At 36.9% G+C, this 25,369-nt stretch overlaps 1 protein-coding gene across 4 annotated transcripts in view; it reads left to right on the top strand.

The window, feature by feature from the left end:
* Window positions 1-25,369, top strand: part of LOC145996914 (uncharacterized) — a 103,556-nt gene that overhangs the window by 49,911 nt on the left and 28,276 nt on the right. For 3 of the 4 annotated variants that reach the window (XM_083133484.1, XM_083133483.1, XM_083133485.1), the window contains exon 3: window positions 367-899. In XM_083133484.1, coding sequence (XP_082989610.1) covers window positions 367-899 — 533 coding nt within the window. Of the gene's footprint in view, window positions 1-366; window positions 900-10,444; window positions 10,565-25,369 lie in introns of those variants that run through there. The other variant, XM_083133486.1, reaches the window with a different exon arrangement.

Raw genomic sequence — 25,369 nt, 5'->3', positions numbered from 1 at the left:
AAAATATATTTTTTTATATTTTGAGAGCGCTTTATCTTAATTGGATTCATGGCTTTCTTAGCCTGTACTTGCCAAAAAAGAAAAGAAAAGCTCGCTCCTGAGTAACTGGAGCTGGTGCCTGAATTAGTTTTTGTATTGTCTACGCCTGCAAGTAATGATACAAATAGATAACAAATAATTAAATCTTGGTATCTGATCTGAATTTGTGCTATCAGAAAACAACAAAGATCTCATAAAAAACACTAAAGAAATATCAGCTGTTGACTTGGGAATGAATTGAATTAACTCAATCCTATTATTTCACTATTTAAAGTGTCATAAAGATTGAAAACATTATTATTATTATTACCGTACTACTATTTTCAGAAGCCCTTTGAGCATTCGTCTTACCAAGGCAGTCAAGATGCAGTTGATGTGGCAATGCTGGACACAGTGTTGCCTTCCATAGATGCATCTGCAAATTGTGAATCAGGCACTCCTAGTCCTTCAGTTTGGAAACCTGCATCCACATGGCATGAAGAAAAATCTCATGTTGAAAATGAAACGCCAGTGACCTTTGCGACCATGAATAATGGCTTTCCTTCTGCTTCCATGGATACCAGACAGTTCACCGAGTGCATGGAAGGACCATCTGCTTTCCGAGACTTGAAGGAAGGCGAATGTGTGAGTGGTTCGAGTCTGATGCAGTTCGAAGTCAAGGACGCATCGCAGAGAGTTCTTAGTGGTGAAAATGTTCCTATACGTGAAGATTTATTTTCTCACATCCACGAACAATATGGTGACAATGTACCGGTTGAAGACAGTGATGTAGTGCTCATTTCAAGTGATGGTGAAGACACGATGAATATTAAAGCAGAGTTCGGTCAGGCAGAGGGTAAAGCAGTAGATGCAGATGAAAGGTAAGTAAAGAAAATGTTAACGTAATACTGAAAATAACCATGTCATTAGTAGGGTTCTGGTTTTGCTTATGAGATCTCTTATTTCACTACATCTGTGCGCCAAATCTACAATATCTATTATTTAGGCACATAACTGAATTTTAATGTTACATCTTGCAAAATTTGTCAATACAAGAGGAAATAATATAAAACCAAAGAAGAAACAAAGCTGGAGTGTTAAACAGAACATTGGTAATCTGTTCAAATCTGCCCAATGTGCATGAGCCACATTGGAACAGATATGGGCCACTTTTGAACAATGTCTTGTTTTTATTAATTTTACTGGAAATGAAATGTTTAACATGTTAAACGCTTACATAATCTCAGCTTTCAAAATGTTAGTATTGAAATGGAAGCATTTGTGCTTGAGCGTGGGTTGTTTCCCCTGCACCAAAATGCTGTAGTAATTTCAAAATTACATTGCTTCTTTGGATATTTTCAACAACATAACAGCCAAGAATACCCATGCCCATGGTGGGGTTCGAACCTCTGCCCCTGGCATCCTCACATGCTGTGCTAATCAATCCCATCACGGAGGTTGGCTTTTTGCAATGAGAGGTTAGGGTGTCGCTTCCCAATACTGCTCTTCAAACCCTGCAGTTTTGTTTCTATCCCACTCTTCGAGATATTTGCAGCCTAATTTTCAAACACAATCATATGCTGTTCCATTTCGTTGTGTATGTTCGAACCATATTTAGCCTGGAAAGATGTATTGCATAATGATTATTTTCATAATTTGAAATTGCGTGAAATGCTTCATTTAATATTTTTATGATGAACGAACTTATGGGGAATTTTGATCACTGTTCAAATTATCTCAAAAGTGCTGTTCAAATGTGCCCCAAAAGTGCTGTTCAAAATGTGTCCTAAGAGTGATGTTCAAATCTGCTCCATAAGGCAATGCCAGACAAATCCATGCTTTATAGGGAAAAAAAAAATAGATATTTCACAATAATAGCACACAAACCTATCCATAAGCAATAATATTCTATAATCAAACTCTCCTCTCAACCTTCTACATGGTTGTTATCTTCTTTCAACTTTTGTCGAGAAAATTTACTTTTCAGGGAGTTATGTGTACATGTTCTCATACTGAATGTTTATTCTGAGTACTAGCTGACAGCCCATCTGCAGTGATCTCGTCTACTGCCACTGCTGTCAACTTTGCACGATTTCTTCGCATTGCCATATAATTCGAGATGTTCAAATGTGCCCCAGTCTCCTGTAATGTGTGTGAAGACTTGATGTTGCTTACTTGATGAATGCTGTTTGATCAATCAAAATGTTTTGTAAGAATTACAAAAGAAACGATCAAAACACTTAAAAGAATTGTGGTGGTTCAGTGCCATATGCAACATGTTAGACTGGGTGGGTGACTTCAAGTTAGAAATTTTCTGGCAATGCCTGCAAAAAGTGTATCTGGAGATCACTCAGCTTAGTTGGGGTCAACACTTGGCAGTAAATATAGCTGGAGCATGGTACTGATCACATAATTCCCTATTGTTGCTGAGACGGGGTACCACTCACCAGGAATTCTGGGTATTGTGCGTGAATTCTAGGCTCCGGGAATTATATGTGAATTTTTCTCCGTAAGCATAAAAAAATTGCAACTTTTATTAATCCAAATCCCATTGAATTTATACATATTTATAAACTCCCTCAGGCAAGTTTTTCACAGTTTAGGTTTTATTTTTATCGAGAGAAAGGAAAAGAAAGCTGCATGGAAAATAAAAGAGTTATCTCAATCAGATTACTTTGTTAGTGTCCCTTGCAGAACAATCTATTTGACATACAGGAGATTAAAATATCATGAAGTTGATTGGATAAATTTGAGTTTGAAATTCTTATATAATTAACAATATTTCATAGATTAGTACATTCTGTAACATTTGTGACTTGTGTATGTTTTAAATATATTTACCATTGAATTAGAATTTTTGCATATTTTGGAATCACAAGACCCTTTGTATTGTTAATATACTTGTGTGTGCATGTGTGGGTGGTGAGAGGCAGTAATATGTAAGGTTGAAAGAGAGAAAACATCTGCTTGTGCCCTTAAATTTTTGTAAAGTTTACCTTGAAAATGTGGGATTATACTTGAATCTTATCATGGTCCTGGAGTAGCCACCCAGTGGCATCAAGAATATCTGCCTCATGAGCACTGGGGTAGTTTGACCCCCCTCTCTTCAGTGTGTTCCAGTGTGTTCCAGTCAATTTAAACTCTCAACTCAGCATTCAAGCGTTATTTTTACATATGCTGATCCATCCAGAAACATAAAATGTGATTCATAATGACACATTTTACTTTTGAGTGTTTGTGAATTTCTCACACACACTAATGCATACACAGCTACCATGTACATTATATTATAAATATCAGAACACAAATTGTGTTTATTTAATCTTTTAATTGGAAGCGTAAGTACCTCCATATTTTACAACAGAAAAGTTAGGAAATAAGCACCTTTACTATTGATGTGATGAAGCAAGAAATATATTTCTTTGAAACCACATTTTTTTTAGCAGAACAGTATAAGGTCTTGCTAATCCCACAAATATCAATTATATCCTTGGTATAAAATTTTGAAAGTGAAAAATTAAATATTGGAATTTTACAAAATCTGATACCAGTTCTGATATGCTTTTTTGCCAATATTGATGCAGCTGAAACTGTAGTATTCACATCCCGAAACATTATGTTGTTAATAGCAAAACATTTCTCATTTTACCAGTTTCTTACTTTTGTCCATGTATATTTTCATGTTCATATTTGCAATTACAAGCCAAAACTGCAGTACATAATTATCGTGTTTACTTGAGCTTTAAATTTGAAATGTGCTGTTCTGTAATTGTATTTGTATTCATAGGAAAAACATTCCTACATTTTTTTCACCTTTATCATATTTTTAATTACGTCCTGCGATATCTATCTTCAGCACATGAGTGTTGCAAGAATTTTTTATCAGAGGAGGGGTCAGGCCATTGATATAACTTGAACAGTTGAAATAATAAGCATATAATTACTATTGTAGGCTTGTTATTATTATAAAATAATAACTATTATAAACTAATAAAATTAACCATTTTATTTCAAATGTATTATTATTATTAAATTATTATTATATTCTTTTCTACTCGATCCACCAGATGAGTGAAATTCAGCACAACTATTTATTATTTTTTTTTTTTACATTTCATATGTTTAGTGTTTATGTTGGTGTAACCTCTCACATAAAACTAATTTTTAGTATTTTTGAAAACTGGGAAACCATTTATTCTTTGGTTTAAATGGTAGGGAATGATTACACACCTGGTTCTTGCATTTTACAATCACTTTTTTTAAAATTTAAACCCAGTTTTACTTTGTTATTCTGTTTGAATACAAACTAATTGAAATTTCATTATTAACAAAAAAAATACCGAGCTTTCTGACCATTTGTAACTTGAAATAAACTATGAAAATTTCCAGGGGGGTCGAGGAACCAGTTTGCCCCTCCTCCCGAGTATACTATGCTGAAATATAGCAACAAAATTACGATACTGCATTGAAAGACTGACTTCCTTACTAAACCAGTTCCATTAAGGGTATAGACTACAGCCGCCATCTTGAAAATTCATCCCATTCATTTACATGGTAAATTGTTACCGTGATTGTGCAGCTCTGAAATGGAATTTTGATATTCTGCTTTAGGCCATTGTTCTTTGTACTCGTCCCGTTGTGTACTCGTTCCTCAATTATAGATTGTATAATTACATTAAGCGCAAAATAATAATAAATCACAAAATACAGCTTTCACGTCTTTCCTCTTAATTTTCATATTTCACAAGAAGAATATTAAAAATCCGACAACGTAGATCACGAGAGGAAACATTTAGGCTGTGATTGCTATACTTTTGTCACTGGCAAGATTGCGTATTATTGTGCAATTATATTAATATTCCAGGCTAGCAACGTATTTTTATCACGGCAAATTGTGCTGTGATTGCTATACTTTTGTCACTGGCAAGATTGCGTATTATTGTGCAATTATATTAATATTCCAGGCTAGCAACGTATTTTTATCACGGCAAATTGTGCTGCCACCTGCGACACCGCCTGGAACTTCCAGCGGGCAGAGCGATATTTGATTTGGATAGCTTCTGCTAGTTAAAGGTTCGTCGAGTCTCGAGTGTTGTGTTGTAAACATAAAATAAGAAATTATGTCACCACCATGAAAGAACAGACTATTATTTCTATCAGGCAGAAGAAAGATGAGGACAGCAATAACTTGAATATTTGGCGACAACATCACAAGCAGTCTAGGTTAAGTAAAACTGTCTTTCATCACTTTCCAAATGCAAATAATATAAGAAAGCATAATTCCCACGCCAACAATTCATGTTGCAAATTCATAGGTCTGCGAAATCTGTGTTCGCCTGTCGCTAAAAATAGCCGGGTTAGCTGCTAGCTTTCCTCGGCCTTCCCTCAGAGAGCTGTCTTGTCACTGCCAAATCGTCAAGGTCAAATTTAAGAGTGAATGGCCTACAACCTTTCTTTTACTGGGAGGAGGGCCTTTTGAAAAGGAAATATTATGTGTAAATAGGGTTACCAGACGTTCTCATTTTTTCTCATATCCTCTTTTTCGGGTCCTAAAAAATCGTCGAAAGGGGATTTTAGGAAAAATGGGAAATGTTCTCTTTTTGGGGGTATAGGCAACTGTTTCAACTTCAAGATTCGCAACTAAATTTTATATTTATAAACAATTGTTAGTAGTTTTTCTGTTTTCAATTTCAAAGTTTAGAAATGCAACTGTCTCAGTTGCAAGCTCAATACCAATAAATGTTTCTCCCAACAAAGAAAAATTGTTGGAGGTTTTCGTTCGTATCTTCTGTTGTCGCCTCTGCGCCGTGTGAGATTTTGATTTCAAAGGATTTGCGACGTCGACCGTGACTTGCGGTGAGCCGCAAGTTTCTAAAAATAGGTAAATATTACAATGATATGCTGGTCGCCGCAGCTTCGTTTGATCTGAGTTTTATGATATCAAAATTCAGAAATAAGCAGTAATTTTTTATTTATTTAATTTGTTACATTGTAGTGGAAAAGTAAAGTTGTGTCGATCAGCAATCTGAAGAACCATTCCGAAACGCAAATGTGTTTTTAGTGACGACTTACAAAAACTGTTTCCCGACTTTAGGCAACTTTGAGACAGAATGTCTTGTCGTCCACCAGGCATATTTGTTTCAGTTGCTAATAAAGGTATTTCAGAAAAGTTCAAATACTTTGACTATATATGCACAAACACACACCATCACACACACCCACACATATATCCAATACTGGTTGACGATCTCCACGCTTAGAGGTGGCGAAAGAAAGCGTGGGAGGGAGACCAGCAGTAGGTTGGCAAGCCAAGGCCCTTCATGGGCATTATATATATTATATATATAATCCTGTGCGCTACAGCAGTCGAGTGGTCAGCCCAACGTATCCCCAACTGTTATAGTAGGTATAAGCTCCCCAATTTCCTCAACATGGCAGGTTGAACCAGGGATCGAACCCATGCCATCCCCCAGTTGCCATCCAAAGCAATGTGCCTTAGACCAGCACAAACACACACACCCACACACGCGCTTCCCCCCCACACACACACCTACCTACCTACACACCTGCCCACCCACCCACCCACCCACATACATACATACATACATACAATAGTGAATGTAGTACAAGTCATAGTGGGTTTTTGTCAGGTTGTTTTCCTCAAATCATGCTAGAAATGAACATTTAACACAAATATAAAGATCATATATCCAAGAAACAAAAATAAAAAGTACCAGAAATTTTTAGATAAAATGTTTGCATTTATTGATGCAGCATACTTGAACAAAGCTTATAATTTTGAAATGTGGGAGCACTTTGGTTATCAGTTACTTCCTAGCACTTTGGTTATCAGTTACTTCCTTATGGGGGGGAATCCATAATGACAAATCATAGTTTCAACTGTGATGATCAATTGATACAAGAAATTTTTGCATGTTTAAACATTACAATTGAAAATTGAGTACATTTTATTGAAATGTCATTAATTGTGACATAATTAAATTGAATTAGTAGTATCATAAAATACTCTTCAGAAAAGCACACGCGTTGCTCCAATGTATACACCATGCTGAATCAATTAAAATAAACAGGCATAGTAGCTGCAAAAGTGAGCAAAGAGAATTCAGGATAACCAGGGGCAGTCTAGGATTCTCTCAAGGGTTCAATTTCAGCACAAAATCTTGATTTATTATTTTTCATGTAAATGTATGGCCAATACTTAGGCACATGTTGCGTGCGTCTGTTGACAATATTTCGACCTGCTATTGTTGCCATCTACGGAGATATGTCCCATAAATGTAACTTTTCACATAAATTCGTCAGTCAAAAATCCATTAAATGTTACACATGACCAATATTGGTCGTAAATGGCAGATTGACATGGTATCAGACATCTAATTATGACCCTTCGATAATTTCATACATATTTTTCTCACTCAGAAGTGCATTTCTGGAAAAATGCTAACGCTGCCTTCTGCCAGTTATTAATTTATCTAATTTTCTGTGTGGCGTAAACTGATAATTTTTTATCATTGGAAATATCTCAATGGATGAGGCTTTATAATATAGAAAACCTGGTGTAAATATCTCTTACGGTTTTCATGATATACATTTTCAAAATTTGGGTTGTGAGACTTTTGGAACATTATGTATAAGAAGCTGAGCATCACGGTATTCAAAACATCGCTAAATCATTTGAAAAAGCAGGAAATGTGGGACAAAGAGTAAGAAATCGTTACTGATTCTATGGAATGTTCACAACGTTGATAAAAAAAATTGCTAACTTACGCTGTACTGCAATTTGAACTTAGAATCTTCAAAATTTCGTACATATTACAGCAAAAGATCACAGTTGCCAGGTTGAAATTTTTAGTCGCCCTGGCGACCGGAATTTTTCAAGCCCTGGTCATAACATGTTTTGTACCCCCACCCCTCGGTAGTCTGATTCTTGGATACACCAAAGTATGTGCCTCCTCAGGGAATGCAACCCTGGAAATGATCACAAAGCAACAGCATTAACTATTACACCCTCCTTGAAGAATAGAATCAAACTGTTGGACGAATATTTTAGAACAAATTATGTTAATAGAATTGTTAAATAGTTTTTGATTGTCAACTATTCCCAGTCACAGTTATTTCTGGAGCAAGGGTGCTCATAGCATCAAAGAAGGGGAGGAAATAGAGTGGGCAGAGTGAAGCAGTCTGTGAAGGCTTGCAAATGCAGGTGCTTGCCCCCTCCAGGTAATCCATTTCTCTCTCCGGTGTTCATTGGTGGAGCCATCTCGCATTACTACTTGCGCAGACTTGTTTTCGTTCGCTTGCTCTAGAGATAGTTCGGACAGGGTATAAAGCAATACAAATGGAATATTACAATGTATTACTACTAGGAGAAAAAATATTTCAATTTTAATATATATATATATTTTAAAACATAACCTGAAAAGACACCCGAAAAACCCCACCTGGGTTGGGTTTTAAAAAAAAACTGGCAAAATGCCAACCCTGGCACTCGTCCCGTATCCAGAGCCCAAATCATGATGCCTTAGACATCCTGAGCCATGGTGCAGGACATAATACAGTCAGACAAGTTATTTTGTTCTTTTGCATTCATCATTGTAGTGTGCTCATTAATTTGCAACCCCCTCTGTTTTTCATAATTCATAGTATGTTTAGATCACAGATCTATCTTGTGATATTTTGCATGTACTCCCTCCGTTCCATAATATGGTATAGAAACAGGCCTTTTATGTTGTTCCACAATATGGTATAGAAATGTTAAATTTTAAGATTGTTCCTCAATATGGTATAGATACGTTACATTGTAAAGCATTAGAGGGTTAGGCTGTATGTTAGGTATAGGCTACAATGTGGTTTACAATTTCATACTCATAATAATGCATTTTATTCCACATTATTTATTCCATTTTCCTTGAATTGGAGTAGGAATTGTAGAATGGCATTACGACATTCGGCTGTTAATTGTTTTGCTTTGGTGTTTCTACTCACATTTGCATCAGTTACTGGTATGTTTCCTCGTCCTGGAATGCCACAACGTGTGCCCACTTGACTGACGTCCATACTCAGCTCCATATATGTTTCCTTTGCATGACTTGTAGTATGCTCTACACAGTGAACATCTGACTGGTTGAAGGATTGCTTCACTACTGCACACACAATCATATCCGACCACTACTCGGATGCGCATGCGCAATAAATCAGCGCATTCATCCTGTGTCTATAGGGGCTATCCACGAGTAAACAAAAACATATCGAACGGCACAATCGATTGTCGAACTGTAGCACAACAACTTCCGGTTCACGGCGGCCGGGTAATTCAAGCGCGTACTTGTGGCATTTCTTCTCGTTTTGTATACCGGATGAAATGGATCATATAAAAGCACTTGACGACGAGGAGAATAAGAGATAATTATACACAAAATTTTACCCTCGGGTGATGATGTATTTTGCATTTCTGGAATAAAAACTGCTAATTTCAATAAATTTCGGACAATTAGTACAAAAATAATGTAGGGAATAAACTACTTTTAAACTATCATTTTTTCCGGTCTGGATCGGAATGTTTTTTTTTTTAGGTCCCGACTTTTTGGATTTTTGCACATCCGTTGTCATTACTGCGCAGTCTACTCCTGCTAATGGTCTTCCAATTTTCACGCCTGACAGCTTGAATGCAATAATTTGGCGCCTAGATCTCGAGGAAATGGATGAAGAGAGATCCGTGAAAGATTATTTAGCCGTGATCGTAGTTTACATCCTCCTTGTACACACTCATTCGTTCCTTTCATACATGACACAATCTCAGCTCCCTTTAGCGGCATGTTGTGAGCCCACGAACCGGAAGTTGTTGTGCTACAAGTATGGCGTCCGCGCGAAGGCACTTCCTTCCGGTGGATAGCCCCTATACCATATTATGGAACGGAGGGAGTATATGAAAAACACCTGTTTTCAGAAATTCAGCTTGTATTGGAAACATGATCCAATACCTTTCAATATCACTATCAGCATCTCATACATAGGTATCAGTTTCACTCACTCACTTAAAAATAATGAAATGATTACTAAAAACAAGATAAAATCACAACACATAATTTGTTTTGTTTTCTAAATATTAAGGTGGACTTCGATTCTTCTTCAGAGATAGAAGAGTAGAATGTGTCATGGTAAGGTTAAAACATAGTTTGAAGGGATTAAAAGTTTAAAAGTGTGTTGTCCTGTTCATGCTGCTGAAGCAGTCAGATGGTATTTTCAGCTACCTTGGATGATATGAGTTTGACAGAATAAGGCACATGTTGTGATTTATCTCGTTTTTAATATGTTAATGATACATAGCATGAAATAATACATTTCCTTTCATGAAATCGGTACTGTTACATAGTGTTGAGCTGATTGAATGATTTTTCGTTCACAGGTTATCAAAGTGGAGTGTGTGTCAAGTTGCAATGTCCTACTAGTGAAAGAAAATATTCTTAATAAATCATCAGTTTGCATGCAATATTGAAATTTTCCCTTTCATTACTGCCCACCCCTGCCTTTCCAAGTCTGAACAGCTTTGTTATTATGACCTTATCACAGATTTCCTTGCTTAGTGTCTTGATTTATTCGTATGATTTGTCTCTTATTTTGATCTTTTTCTCTGTGTGGTTGCTTCCTTCTTTCAGCTCCTGATCTGAATTTCCAGTTCTTGAGTGAGATTGCAGTGCTGTGGGATATTTTTCCTTTAGTTATTAGCATGTGTGTTTCTCAGGCCTGTGTTGTTCTTCCTTATCCTTCATTTAAATGGCAAATTCCTTGTCTGTTGTTTTGTTCCTTTTTTAATAGGCAGGTGAAGGTCTGATGCTGCTTCCCACTCCCTAAGAATCGGTACCTCGACCCATCCTTACCTTCTCCTCTTGCCCTCAACACATTCCTGCTAAGTGTTTCTGGGTTGTCTTCTACCAGCTGCCTTGGGCAGATATCCCCCACTCCCCCCTCCAACTTTGTTGTCTTTAAATCGCCACCACCAAAATTGATAGTGATCTCCAGACGTTGGTTCACAAGAGTGATGATGTGTCCAGGCCGTTTACGAACGATGCATCTCTAATTTCAGATTCGGGTAGCAATTCTGAACATAAGCAATGAAAAGCACAAGAAGTGAAGTCGAGAAATTCGGATTAATTACAAGTTATTTTTAAAAAAGTAATCCTAAAATACAGTCATTGGTGATTGCAGAGGATCTAAGAACCAGTGAGCATGTATAGGCAAATGAGAGTAAAATGCTTAAAATCGACAAATTGTCAAATGCTGCACAGGAGTGTTCATACCTTAATGAGAGTGGTGTGGAAAGCTACAGTGAAGGTGATCCCACATCATCAGAGAAAGTGATTTACGGACTGTGACCATCATCAATTCTAAAGTAAAAACCAACTTTTCATTATCCTGGCAAAAATAACACCCCTGGTTACTATACACTACTCTCAGTGAAAGATGACCAAGTAATGCGTTGTGTAGTGTTTGTGTTCAACATTTCCAGAAAGTATGCAAAATGGTAGGAACTTTGACAAGCGATTTGCCTTCTGCAAAATTAGAGTTGGAAGTGGTCGGAAAAAATAACTGCTTTTTTGGAAAGAAACTGAGTTTTTTCCGTTGCTTATTTGGTTGTATTTTTGGCTTTGTTCATAAAAGTGTCTCAAATCGAAAATACTGCTTTATTTTTTGAAAATCTAGTATCAAATCTCTCTGCATTAAATTTTGTGTTCAGTAAAATATATTTGTATTCTGGCTTTCCAGTACATTTGGTTAAATGGCCAATAAACCTTGTCAAGGAGCAACTAGTGATGTATTTTGGCTGCTTGTTGCAGTGGCTCTCAACCTTCGTGAGACCACAGCCCAGTAAATTTATTTGTTACAAGTTGATGCCCTGATACGAACAATTTCACTAATAAATAAATATCTGATCTTTAGAGTTTATATGAACATTAAAATACACCCTTATTTAATATATCAACTATGGCATAATCACAGTTCAATTATGTCATCAAACCCTGCGTGCAATGGATCTTTTGCAGCCCGGCGGTTGAAAAATACTGGCACTAGAACTGAAGCAGAAGTAAACAACAGTACTTGCAATTGTTCTCTGTGATTTACAAGCTAAATTAGAAATGAATGTCTGCCAAAGAAGCTAACATTCTTGTTAAGTATAGAGAACATTCAGACCGAAGCAACACATGACAGTGGGGGTCTCAATTGAAGTGACAAGTGACCCTTCAGTCTGTAAGCAAGCATCCACCATGTATGCACAAACAAGACCGAGGCGACATGATGAGCGCTATTGATGGATCTTTCAGACTGAAGTCATAGATGACAAGCAACACAGTCTCCTTCAGTATAAGGCAAAACATTCATCATGCATGCCAGAACAACAGACCGAAGCGGCATGACAATGCATGCCATTGAGAAAACAGTGTAGTCCAAGCAAAATGCAAGTGACATGATTAACTCGTTGTCGTGCTTTGGTTCAAAAGGTTGAATGGATTATTGAGGGTCTGCTTCCAAGTGATACATGTCATTTGTTGCTTCAGTCTGAAAGTTCCCTGAGGAAACTGTGCAGGCCAAGTAACAAGCGACACTTGCAGCTTATGTTGCTTCAGTTCGAAAGTTTGCATTTATTTCTAAGAGGGTTGGTTTCCAAGGGCCATGTGTTGCTTCTGTCACAAAGCTCCATTAGACAGGACACACATTATACACACATTTGCGTAGTATGTATACTTCTGCATGTGTGTTGTGAACAGTAAAGATTTTAATTGTTCTGAAACATCGAATATTTTTATATTAACATTTGTTTCATATTTTATGACATCAACGTTTAAATTGAGACACAAACCTGTGTCAGATGTGCTCATCAGAACTACATGTTTAGTTTTAACCCTATCTTACCTGTGTCATACAAGGAACTTACATACCAGAGTGGGGGGAGGAGGTGCTCCCAGGTCCACACTTTTCCTTTATCAATAAATTCAAGAAACCATTTTTATTATTTAATCACTGCTTCCTTTGCTGATTATATATGTGCAGTTTTTATTAATTATAATAATTACAAAAGTTACTATCATTAATAAAAAATAATAATCAATTATTGCATGAGTTTCTCACATATATTTTATCGTTCACTAAAACTTACAAAAGCGATAATACTTTTTTATTAATGCTTTTTTGTTTGTAGAAGTGCAGTTGTTTATTAAGTATAAAAATTAAAATTAAATAATTACCATTATTACCAACTGTGCACTGTCACTGGCATGAGTGTCACGAATGAAACATTCAAATATCGCACCTGTTATGCCCACTAAGTGCATTTTGCCTCCTATTTACTTTACATTTATGTTGTTATTAACAAAAGTTATACAGAAATATTGAGAACATCCTAGGGAACAATGTAATTTATTTTCAAACCGTTAAAAAAATCTAAAAAATAGAGGTGGTGGGCCTGCAAGCCCCTCCCCTTCCCCAATCAGTAAGCTAGGGTTAAAATAATATCTTGACCACTATGCAATATGTGTCCACTGGGATTGGCCAATATCTATCTCTTGGCTTCTACAGCATGTATTTTTTTACCTAGTTGTAAAATATGTCACTACAAACCTGTAAACTCATAACAGTAACTTCAAGTGAAATAGGTTAGCTGTAATTAGTAAAAAGCCAAAATTTCCGTTTTTAAAAAAAAAAAAAAAAAAAAAAGGCAGCTTTTTTGCAAACTCTAGGCATAATACAGTGTAAGAAGGAAGAGTAAGAAAAATAATCTTGATGCTGTTTAAAAACACGAAAAACGTTATTCATTGCCAACGTGTGCTGCTGGGGGAAAAAGCTCAAAAACACACCCTAGAGAGAAGTGCAGGGACTGCCCACAAGTTATTTATGGAAACACAAAAAGATAAATTAAGCACAACTATTAAGGTGTTACAGTTTCTTTATGTCATTGCAAAAGATATTGAAGTTTTCATGATCGCTTATTAGGCCTCAGGTCGCAAATGGTCTAGACATGGAAACTCATATTCCTACAGATAAGACTGCAGGAACAATGACTCATTTTATTGCTGAACAATTGGAAGTGAAATTAGTAAGTTTTCTTACAGACGAACTGTTTTTTAATCTCTGTGGATGAATCAGCCGATACATTTTCCGAAAAACATTCAGTTTTACATACATGTCACATGTTAATGAATGAAACAAAACTTTCTGTTGTTATTATAAACTAGTGCCTGTGATAAATGCAGATGCAAAGTCACTTCAAGAGAAAATCATCGAAGCTTTTGCAGAATAGAGCATAACTATACAAATGCTTAAGGAAAAACTTGTGGGATTTGGTTCAGATGGGGTTGTTCTGTTTACAGGTCAAAAGGAAGATGTTGCCTCTCAAATTAGGAGAAACATCTCACCACACTTGATTACTGTACACTGTATAGCCCGCAGAATGGACCTTATGTCAGAAAAGGTTTTTAGTATGGTTAATGCTGTTCATAATTTTCAATCCTTGTTGAATGAATTATGTAAACTTTTTAGTACATCTTCTACAGCTGCCAAGCTGTTCATAATTTTCAATACTTGACGAACGAATTATGTAAACTTTTCAGTAAACCTTCTACAGCTGCCAAACTTAAGTCATATCGCTGCATATACAGGCATTATGGGTTATTTGAAAATTAAAAAAAGAAAAATAGTATTTCATATACGTTGGATTTCTAGTGAGAAGGATGCTTTATTGCCTTGTTTTCAAAGGTTTTTCTTGCATTATACAGTACCATCAAACGGGGTTAAGGAATGTCAAAGAAAACTGCATGTATTTTACAAACGCAAAGATGGAAAACATTGTATTTTAAACATATAATAGCTGAATACATAAAGAAAACATTCCTACAAGTGCATTAGTAATCGAGGAGTATGACAATGGTTATTGAAAAATGAAATTTGGTGCAAAGTATCCTCACAGGGTGAGGATACTTTGCACCAGATACAAAAAAATAGGTTCAACACACGAAAATAATGCTTCTGTGCAATGTTAACCCACCAGCGTGTATAAATTGCACTTCCTGCATAACGACACAGAAAACTGTATGTCGTTTGCAAATACTGATATTAGAATTAAGGTACCAGTACCGGTACTTAGTATGGATCACTGATACGTTTATAGAAAATGTTGTATAAAATGCTGGTACTGTCACAGGAACCACTTGCTGATAGTTTAGCACATACTATCCCACAAAAATGCCAACTCAGGAACAGAAAATATCTCCCTTGAACTGATTTGGTTTGGCTGCTCTATATGTCCAAGAATATCATCCCAACTGTACTCCAGTTCATCGACTTTATGTGGCCACTTCCAATATCGTCCACTCCTCTGCATTGATTGAACAACTGCTCCATCCTGTGTGACTGCTACAATTTTCCCTGGGAAAAGTTCATTCTCATATCTGAAAATAACATATTCACCCACTTCTCGGTTCACAGTATCCCATTCTGGTGGTGGTTCATGCCCATTCAGTTCACGGTTCAGTGATGTTATTTTCTCCAATGGGAAGTTCATGGTCACTGAACTGCATTTCTGTGGACGAGAAATCACAAGAAGGAAGAACTTCATCACCATTACTGGATTCTGAATCGATACTGGTTTTCCTTGATGTACCAGGATGGCTACCGGTAGCAGATGACGAGGCAATCTGTTCGCATTGGCCAGTGGCAAGATCTATGGATGCAATGCTCTTTCCAGGAGGCACATTCATCTTCTTTCTTCTCTTGATCGGGGCCTTTTCTCCTATGACTTCATTCCTCTTTTTTTCCAAAAAGTCTTTAAAACTTGCCTCTACTACTGACGTATCACTACCACTTGATGATCTCCTTCCGTTAAAACTCTTCAGGAGTTCATCAACACTTGTTGGGCATATTCTGCACTTATTGAATCCTGCTTTCAAGTTCGCTTCCTGATGTGGTTCAATTGCTTGCATCAATTCTTTCAGTAGGGCAGGAAAATGTTGCTTCTGCAGAACTCCAGAATGCGTACCACGCGGTGTCTCCTTGTATGCACGCAAAATCTTTCTCCATGCAACCTTCTTAGGATGAAAGAATGTTACATCAAGAGGCTGCGTGAGATGCGTGCTGTTCGGTGGTAAACAGATGAACCGAATTCCATTTTGCTCGCACAATTGCAACACCTTAGACGACAGATGTGAAGACAAATTGTCCCCAATGATGACTTTGGTTCCTTGCATTTTCTTGAGACAAGGAAGCATCAGAGAACAGAACCACTCTTCAAATGCTAACCCATCAAACCAACCACTTGTTGTGTTTGTATAACGTGCTCCGGTGGGACCACCCTCGCACCATGTCGACCACATTTTATTAGATTTATACACCACGAAAGGTGGCAATAATTTGCCACCTGTATTTCCTGCAAGCATGACAGAGATGCTTGTCTTCGATGTATTACAAATCTTACTTGGATATTTGCATCCCCTTTTCAAAAGACACTTTTTATATCCAGGGTCGTCTGTCAGATTAGTTTCGTCAAAGTTCCATATGTTGTCAGGAGGAACATCTTTAATTTCTTCAGAGAGATTTTGTATGTATTCCTTAAGCACAGTTTCTGTAACATCGGCACGACTTTTCTTCATATTGGCAACAAATCTGACAGTCAAAGCTGGATTGCGCTTCAGGAAACCTTTTACCCAGTCGGTCCCTGGAAAGTTCCCATTCTTGAAGTTCTTGACAACCCTTCCCGTTTTCAAGAGATAATCTTTAACAATGTGCTTTAAATCACTCTCATCTAAGGGAAAACCAAAATTGCATGTGTCAAGTAGGCACTGCAAGAACTGTGATTCCTCTTCTTTTGAAAAAAACTGGTTGTTTGCCGGGACGCAACATGTGCTTCTTTTTCAATTTATAGTTGATTGTTCGCCGCGAAATATTGTACTTACTTGCAGCCTGCCGTTGCGTCAGTGTACCAGCTGATACAGCTTCCAAACACTCACGTAAGGCACCTTCTGTATAATCAGCATAGCGTCTTGCTCCTGGAGGCCTCTTGTAGTATCTCGGCATCTGAAAGAAGAAAATAAACGGAAAATCAATAATCTTGATATACACCGGTGTATATATATAAATGCCATGTCAATAGGATTCAATCATGTACCAGTATGCTTATTTTCGTAATTTATTTTCAAAAATTAGAAGGCAGGAGGTACCAATTTTCTATGGTGCAAAGTAACCCCGATTTCAGGCTGAAACCACGGTCTCCTCATTTTATTTTTCCTATGACTTTACAAAGTTTCACACTTCAATTTCCAATGTTGCTTCCAAGTTCCATAATGCAAACATGTATTTTACGGAACTGACTTACCTTTGCTAGAAATTCATGTACATGATATCTTCCAAATTTTCGGGCCTTCACAGCAGCTGCTTTCCACACATCCACACCAACAACACCCTGGCGGGAAACTAGAACTGATTTCAAACACCAACATCATTATCAAAGTACAGTTACATGTCCCATCTAGCGGTAGCAGTTGAAACTTTCTGCTTCATGTTCATGCTTTTCCTGCCAGAGGACTCTGCAACTCTTTTCAACTTTGGTGCAAAGTAACCCCTGAAGGTTTGACGGTATCTGATCTTGGTATCTCAAAGCAATTAGCAAGTAGAGAACACACTAAACTGGGTAGAGTCTTTCAAAGCTGTCAAGGGAAAATATTATTGTGCTCGGTTTTTTCTTAGATGTATCTTGTATTCTGTCCCTCATTAGTAAAACAATGCAGAAGATATCTGTTCCTTATGGTGAAATTGAAAACAAGCTGATGTCTCCAAGACAAGCTCCTAAAGAAATGCGTGTGAAAGATGATTATTTGATTCTTTGTGAAGAGAATTATTTAGTGCATTGTGAATGTGAAGAGGGGGACAAAAACTGAAAGTTTGACAAAACAAGAGGACAAATGGATGAAATGGAAAGAATGTTTTCTTCAAGTGAAGTGATCAAATGTTTTTCAGTGTTTGAAAAAACAGATCTCAATAACATGAGTTGCTTGTACAGAAATGTGGTTCTATACAAAGCATCTAACTTGCTACGTCTACATGCTAATACTGCATGAGACAATGGGGAGAATAGAAGTCAGGCTCCAAAACTGAAAACTATTTGCCAATTCTGAACATATTATTTTGAAAGGTCCGTTCGGCTGCTTGTGAACGTGGATTCAGTGTTGCTCATAGCGTTGAAAGTGTTGAATATTAAAATCGTTTATCTGTGAATACTTTAGTATCTTTGCTGGTTAGTCTTGCTGATAAATGGGCCACTTCTGGACATCATTTGGCAGAGATACGTATTACTCAGAAAAAGAAAGTAACTAGGAAAAGTTCCACCTTGCAATTTTTCTCTGAGTTTACTTCACGTTTGCCATATTTTATTCTTGCTGATTTCAATTCCATATATTTCGATTAGAAGCATTAATATATGGCACATTCTGACATCAATAATCTTATGATTAACACTTTTATCCCAAGGGACGTATTTACTGGGGGATCGACCACAGAGGTCGGTCCACTATTTCGTTACCGTTGTTCTGTTATAGGAGATAGTTGACACCATTAATATCATCAGGGTTTCAAATTCAACATAGCCGGTTGCAATATCACTGAATTTCCAGCCTCCCCGAAGGTGCCATGGTAGCATCATCGCCTTGTAATCAAGGGGTCTTGGGATTGATACCCGGTGGAGGCACATGGTGGTTCGAATCCCACTTTAAACTGTAGGTCCAGTCCTTATGAGCCTTACTGTGCATAAAGTGGACTTCAAACACCAAATCAGCCGACCAACCAACCGCTGAATTTCCACACAAATTAAAAGAGTGGAAGCAAAACCAGGGCTCGCTTGGTAGCTCGGTTAATAGAGCAATGACATAGGATGACAGACTCACGCTCACCTTTTCCCATGCTCTTACTTTTCCTTGTAGCTCTCAAGGGATAAAAATAATAACAGTTAAAAAACAGGACATTAAACCACACTGAAAACCAGATGTTTTGCTGACTTCTCGCCCATGTTGTCAAGGAAAATGCAGAAGTAGTAAAGTGAGATACCGAGTTAAAGGATGCACACTAAAGCTGCTGCCTCCAGGTTACTGCAATATGGAGATCAGCGCTCTAGATAACTGTGCAAGATTACTTCTCTAAATCTGATATACGAACTTCTTCCTACTATTGATTGATTGATTGATTGGGGTTTTAAGTCCACTTTATGTACAGTAAGGCTAATCGGGACTGAACCTAGAGTTTAAAGTGGGATCCGAACCACTATGTGCCTCCACCGGGTATCAAAGCCTCTTCTTCTTGCATGTCCAAATTTGCTAGAGAAACTTTCTTATTGCATATGTAAAATCTCCTTCAAGAATGAAGAATTCATTGTTGTGGCAGGTTTTAGACCATGTGTCATGTTTTATGTAAGCAGTGGCTCATTTTGTAATTAGAACTGTAATTGCGTAGAATGGTTTCCTTCCATGTATAGGTTTTAGGTTGACAGTGCTGCTTATTAGGCTCTGAATTACGGGACGTTTTCAATCAATACGGGTATGACATTTTCAAGCGTGGAAGATTCGAACGAGTTTGACCAAGCAAAAGTGGCATCATCCATGTGGACTATTTGGTACTTGAGGTGCCTCCCCGATGGCATAGTGGAACGTCATCGCCTTGTAATGAAGGGGTCCTGGGTTTGATACCCGGTGGAAGCATGTGGCACAGTGGCTCAGATCCCACTTTAAACTGTAGGTCCAGTCCCGATTAGCCTTCCTGTGCATAAAGTGGACTTAAAACAACAAATCAATCAATCAATATTTGGTGCTCTAGTGAATTGTCTCCCTGCATCATTCTTGTGTTTACCATATTTGCTACCACATAAGGCAATACTTGTAATAAAGTTTATCTCAGCAATGTAAACACATACTCCTTATATTAAGCATGATAGTGTAACTGTACCTAGGTATGATATTGATTTTTTTTTTGTAAAAAATTGTAAAAATGAATTTTTGAAATAAATTCAGAAATTAAAATATATTTGTTTTTGTTTTCTCTATTGTATTGATTCATTGATGCTGGATATTTTTCCTTTACCTCCTTTCTTTAGAGTAAAATAGCTAATGCAGGTGAGAAATAGTGTACTTTAGCTGTTGATCAATTTAATTTGGGGCCATTCTATGTGCCAGAGTGTTAGCAAACCATACTATACCAGGACTCAATGGGTGTGTGTTTGTCATACCATGCATTTCATTGGAGACAGAGAAGGAAACTAAAAATAACTACAAGATGGAAGTAAAAGTTATTTTATTTTTCTCTGATTTTCAGTGTAATAAATAAACATAAATTTTACTGTAAATTTTACTTTTTCTCGGCAGCAAGTTTTGCACATTATTGAAGAACATTGGTGAATTTGGTATTTTCAAACAATATTTGGTTCATGTATTGTAACAGGGTGTCCACTAACAGAAAATTCCTTGAATTCTGGGAATTTTTTGACACAGGAAATTCTACAAGAATTTTTTTCACAAACCTAAAACGATTTAGAAAACTGAATAACCTGATAATTCAAATCCTATGGGGGTATATTATAGTATACATTCATATTCATTTGATCACAGTTGTGACAGTTCTTTTGCTCTTCTTTCTATGTAGACAAAGTTATTAATTTATTTGATTCTGAAAGTGATTTTTAGGTTAACACAGTAGGGCGTGTCATTTAAGGATGGAAAATTTTCTTTTGCGAATTTGCTCAATGAGGGGTTCTGAAAATATGTTATTGGACATGAGGAATCCAAATCTGCAATTATTTTTATGATTGGTTGATGATTAGCTTGGTAAATTGAGGTTTGTTTGAAATGCACAAAAAAAAGCCCAAAACTCGCATTTTAAAGCAAAGTTGAAGTTTTAAATCATTTTATATAAGCGAAAATATAAAGAAATTTTGTTTCCAGCTGTAACAACATATCATTACTTTATCTTATAATGTCCAATTATAGTAAAAAAATAATAATATTCATTAGAATTAATAACAAGTTTCATCAAGTCCCGTTTTGATTCATTTCTTGACAAAAACCGATGACCTGCTTCTTGGCCTCTGATGTAGCCCTCCCTTTTTCCTGTGAATACACTTTTCCTGCAGCCTCCGTGACTTGTTTCACACATCTTTCAATCCCTTGACCATCACAAGGCCACTGAGGAACTTGCATTGGCTTGTCAATAAATTCCTTTATTTCTGTCATTTTGCATGTTAATGGAGGTTCATAAACTCCATCAAACCAGTCTATCAACTCCAATAAGTTTGAAGCAGAGGTATTTATAGAAGGTGTCTTCCTTGGATGTACTGAAAGATCTCCAAATGTATCATCATTGCCACCTCTCAAGTCGATGATCTTTTGAATTCCAGCTATCCTTTCTTCCTTATTATTTGAGCACAGCAGTGTCTGAATTAACGTTTCACTAAATGCATACCACGCTGAACGCTTAACAGTCGGCAAAACAGCATTTACTGCAGACTTGTTTTGCAGTCTAAGCTGTTGCAATTGAAAAAACAAATGACGTGGGCCTTCTATCCACAAATGTTTTACTTTGATATTGAACCAACACGGATAGTACATACCAACGATATATTCCCCAATCAGCCTTAAATTCTCGATATTTTTGCCTTTTAGGTCATGTTTGGAAACCCACAAGCGACAAAGTCTGCTTGCTGTTGTAAGCCACCTTGAATGGCTCACTGGTCCAATTTCAAGAAGTGCCAGATTATTGGGAAGTTTACCTGCTCTTATGGCCTGTGTAATTCTATATCCATACGCTTGATCGGTTGACAGATCCTTCAAAATACTGAGTTCAATAACAGGTACTCCAATTGAAATGTTTGGAAATTTAGGATTAATATCAAGCTCTGTAGCTGCATCTAATATTTTACCAATGTCACCTGTCCACTTGTTGTTTGACAAAGTCTTCTCATCAAGGGCTGTGATTAAATGGTGAAGAGGTAACTCGTTGGTGTGAAGAGCACAAACTAGCCAGTTAAGTTTGCGGCCTAGTTTGACTTCTACCCAGTGCATGGTGCAACCTTCCCAGCCGGTATTATTATTTGTTGAATCACCTCCAATTGCTTGTATTGTTTTATCAATACCTTTCTCTTTCATGAAATTCAGTAAATTGTCAGCAATTATTTCAGCTGGTTTTTGATTCTTTGAGCTTTTCTCTGGTGTAAAGTGATAAAGATATCTCCCACCTGGCTCACTACAAACTGAATAATGTTGTTCTTTCATAGTACTGAGAAACTGCTCCTTTCAATGGTCAGCCTTCAGCATAACTTTAGTTGAATCTTCACGACCATCGAAACATATGCAATCAATTTGACCCTTCTCACAAATTTCTTCAAATTTATTGTCTAATGATGACATCAATTTCTTTTGCGCTCTCTTTACTTTATTGTGGTCAACAACAAGTTTCGTGTTTTCTTCAGTGATCAAGCCGATATCAATAAATGCAGCGGTGGTAATTGCAGCTGTGGCACGAAGACCAATAACGTATCTGATGCTCTGCATAGCAACATTAGGTATATCTAATGTATTGTACTGTTTCTCTCCATTATAAGTTGAAGGAGCTGCTAAATCATAATTTGATTCACTTCCATCTTCTGTATCAGATTATTTTTCCTCATTTCCAACCCCAGAGGAACTTTCTTCATGTGATGGAAGTGAAGAAGTCTGCGAGCATTCCTTTTTATATTCAGCAAGTCTTGTTCTCTCAACTTCTCCTCGCTTTTGCTTCTTTATCAGTCTGTTATGTTCTGGAAAATCTGGAAAACCAATTTGGTGTGGTCCAATAGAACCAATCTTGTTTCTCTGGCCTTTAATGAAAGCAAGTTCTTTCACTGGGATCTTCTTGTCAATTAATGTGAGCTTCTTTTGTGCAATCTGTAGCACAGACAAATTCAGAGCACATAATGATTTCACATTTGCAATTGAGAATGTCAAAGAACTTGTCAAGTTTTCAAGCAAAGGCTTCTTTAATATCTAACTTGCCCCTTCCAAGAGATATGTTTTTTGCTTTCTCCCAAATTTCCTGAATCTTTGCTAATACTGTAACTCTTGAATTCACAACAGGGCAAACAAAAGAACAGTTTGCTCGTTCCCATTTTTCAAGTACTTTAAGATATAGGCAATGTCTTTTACAACACTGGCAGCTGCATAGTTTCTCATATCCTCACTACTTTGTTCTCTTAGCAACAGTCCATATCTTAACACGTCTCGCAAAGTTGGTAATTCAGAAGGCACTTCCAATAAGGTTGTTCATATACTTTAATGTTCCCTTCTTGTTCTCTTCTTTGTAGTCATAGTGAAGCAGTTATCACTGGTTGTAGAAAGCAAAAAAAGATATCACATATCTGCCACGCCACAGCCACACTGTCATTGACACAGTTGACACCGATTGCAACTCTCAAAGTGGAAATTCTTCAGTCTCTGTTGGAAAAAAGAAAGGAGTATAATATTAATATTAATAGTACAAAATATAACATAATAATAGTAAAATATTGATAGTACAGATAACTACAATACATATATAAGAGAACTACAATAACTTGTAATCAATTTTAGGCACTTATCAACATCTGTTTTCATGAAAATTTGGGAATAACCCATACGTTTAAATGACAGAAAAATTTTAAAAATGTTAAAAAGTAGGAACTTTTAACATAGATATTTACCAAGCAAGACCTAAATATTTACAAGTAACCAAAATATATTTCAAATTACCTAATCATACCACAACTTTTTAACACCCCTCAAATCAGGATTTTTAAAGATAAAAAATTCAACATGCCCTATTAACACAGGGATCTGTAATATTCAGAAACTAAATTGCAATGTAAACAATAGAATGTACAAGCAAAGGCAAAGTTCCCTGTGTATATAGCACCATTCTATGAAGACACATTTAGGAGATGTGGGGATGTAGGGCCCCACACATTCTCAATGTCTGCCACTTTGGAGGTGATGTGATCTGCACCATGCTCTGGCCACCTCTGTGCCCTAGAGTTGCCACAGATACTCATTGATTTGAGACTGGGTGAGTGCAAGAGCTGCTTTGTGTGGGGACAAGGCTGGAAATCGAACCCAGGTCTCCTACGTGGCAGTCAGAAGCCCTACCAACTAGACCACTGCGGCTGAACGTATACCCAAAATATTAAATGAATTTCTTTTTTCCATGTTTACATTTACTGTGACTATCTATTCACAACCATCCAAGGGGGGAAAAAACACTTTTTTCTGCACTGAAATTATTAGTAATGAATGCAAATTGAAGGGATGGGAGAAGAAAAAGCAGGTAATTCAATTTTCTGTTGTCAGCGAAGCAAATTAGTAGTGTCATTCCCTGCCATGCTGGACTTTACAATATGTTTCCTTCGTCTCATACACTTAACACTTCTATTCATCAAAGCATATGTTTTGTACTTTTTTATTTACATGTCGAGTAATGTTTTGCAATGAAAAGTTCATTTCTTCTGGAGTTTGGCAGTTGACTTACCTGTTTTTTCCCCTGACCTTTCAAATGAGATGCAATGTGACATATTAAAATTAAGAAATACATTTGAGATTGGATATTTTGTTATATTGCTATACTCAGATGAATATCTTGAAAGGTATGTTCTGAGAAAAAGATATGTATGCTTATTACGACTACATTATAAAGGGTGTGAAGTCTGCAGAAAACCAGGTTTTTGAATTTTTAGTCTTGACTTGTCAACAGAATAGAATACTGTGTTGCACACTAAATAGGAGCAGAACCATGGCAGTCTACTCTATAGGGTGTCTGATTGCCATGTGGGAGACTGGTTTGATTCCTGAGGTGGATGATCTAAGCTCGGAAATTTTCTAACCTTGTCCCTCTATAAATTGGCTCTGAGGCCCACCCAACCTCAAATCAATGTGTACCTGGAGGCAACCCTAGGGGGTAAAGGGTGGCCAGACCGGGGTGCTGATCACATCATTTGTGGGGTGCTACCCCTTCATCCCCTAAATGTGCCGTTATATGGAGCTTTACCTTTACACTAAACAGGAGCCGACTTCATAGCATTAAATGGTAAACTTTCGATCTTGCCACCAAAGTTCTCATGTTTGAATCGTGCCCAGAACATGGGTGTTTGTGACTGTCTCTTCGCCATTTTCATCTAATCATCATTCATCCTCGTCATCATGATTGGTTGCAGAAAATTAATGGACAGTATTTTCTAACAATTTTACATGCTCGTGGGGAAATATAAGAAATTAAATGAATAAGTGTAAATGACATAACTGAGCTG

Source organism: Lepisma saccharinum, chromosome 13 (genome assembly GCF_977018435.1).
Source record: "Lepisma saccharinum chromosome 13, izLepSacc3.1, whole genome shotgun sequence".
Lineage (NCBI taxonomy): Eukaryota > Metazoa > Arthropoda > Insecta > Zygentoma > Lepismatidae > Lepisma > Lepisma saccharinum.
This window is presented reverse-complemented; position numbering and strand designations above follow the sequence as displayed.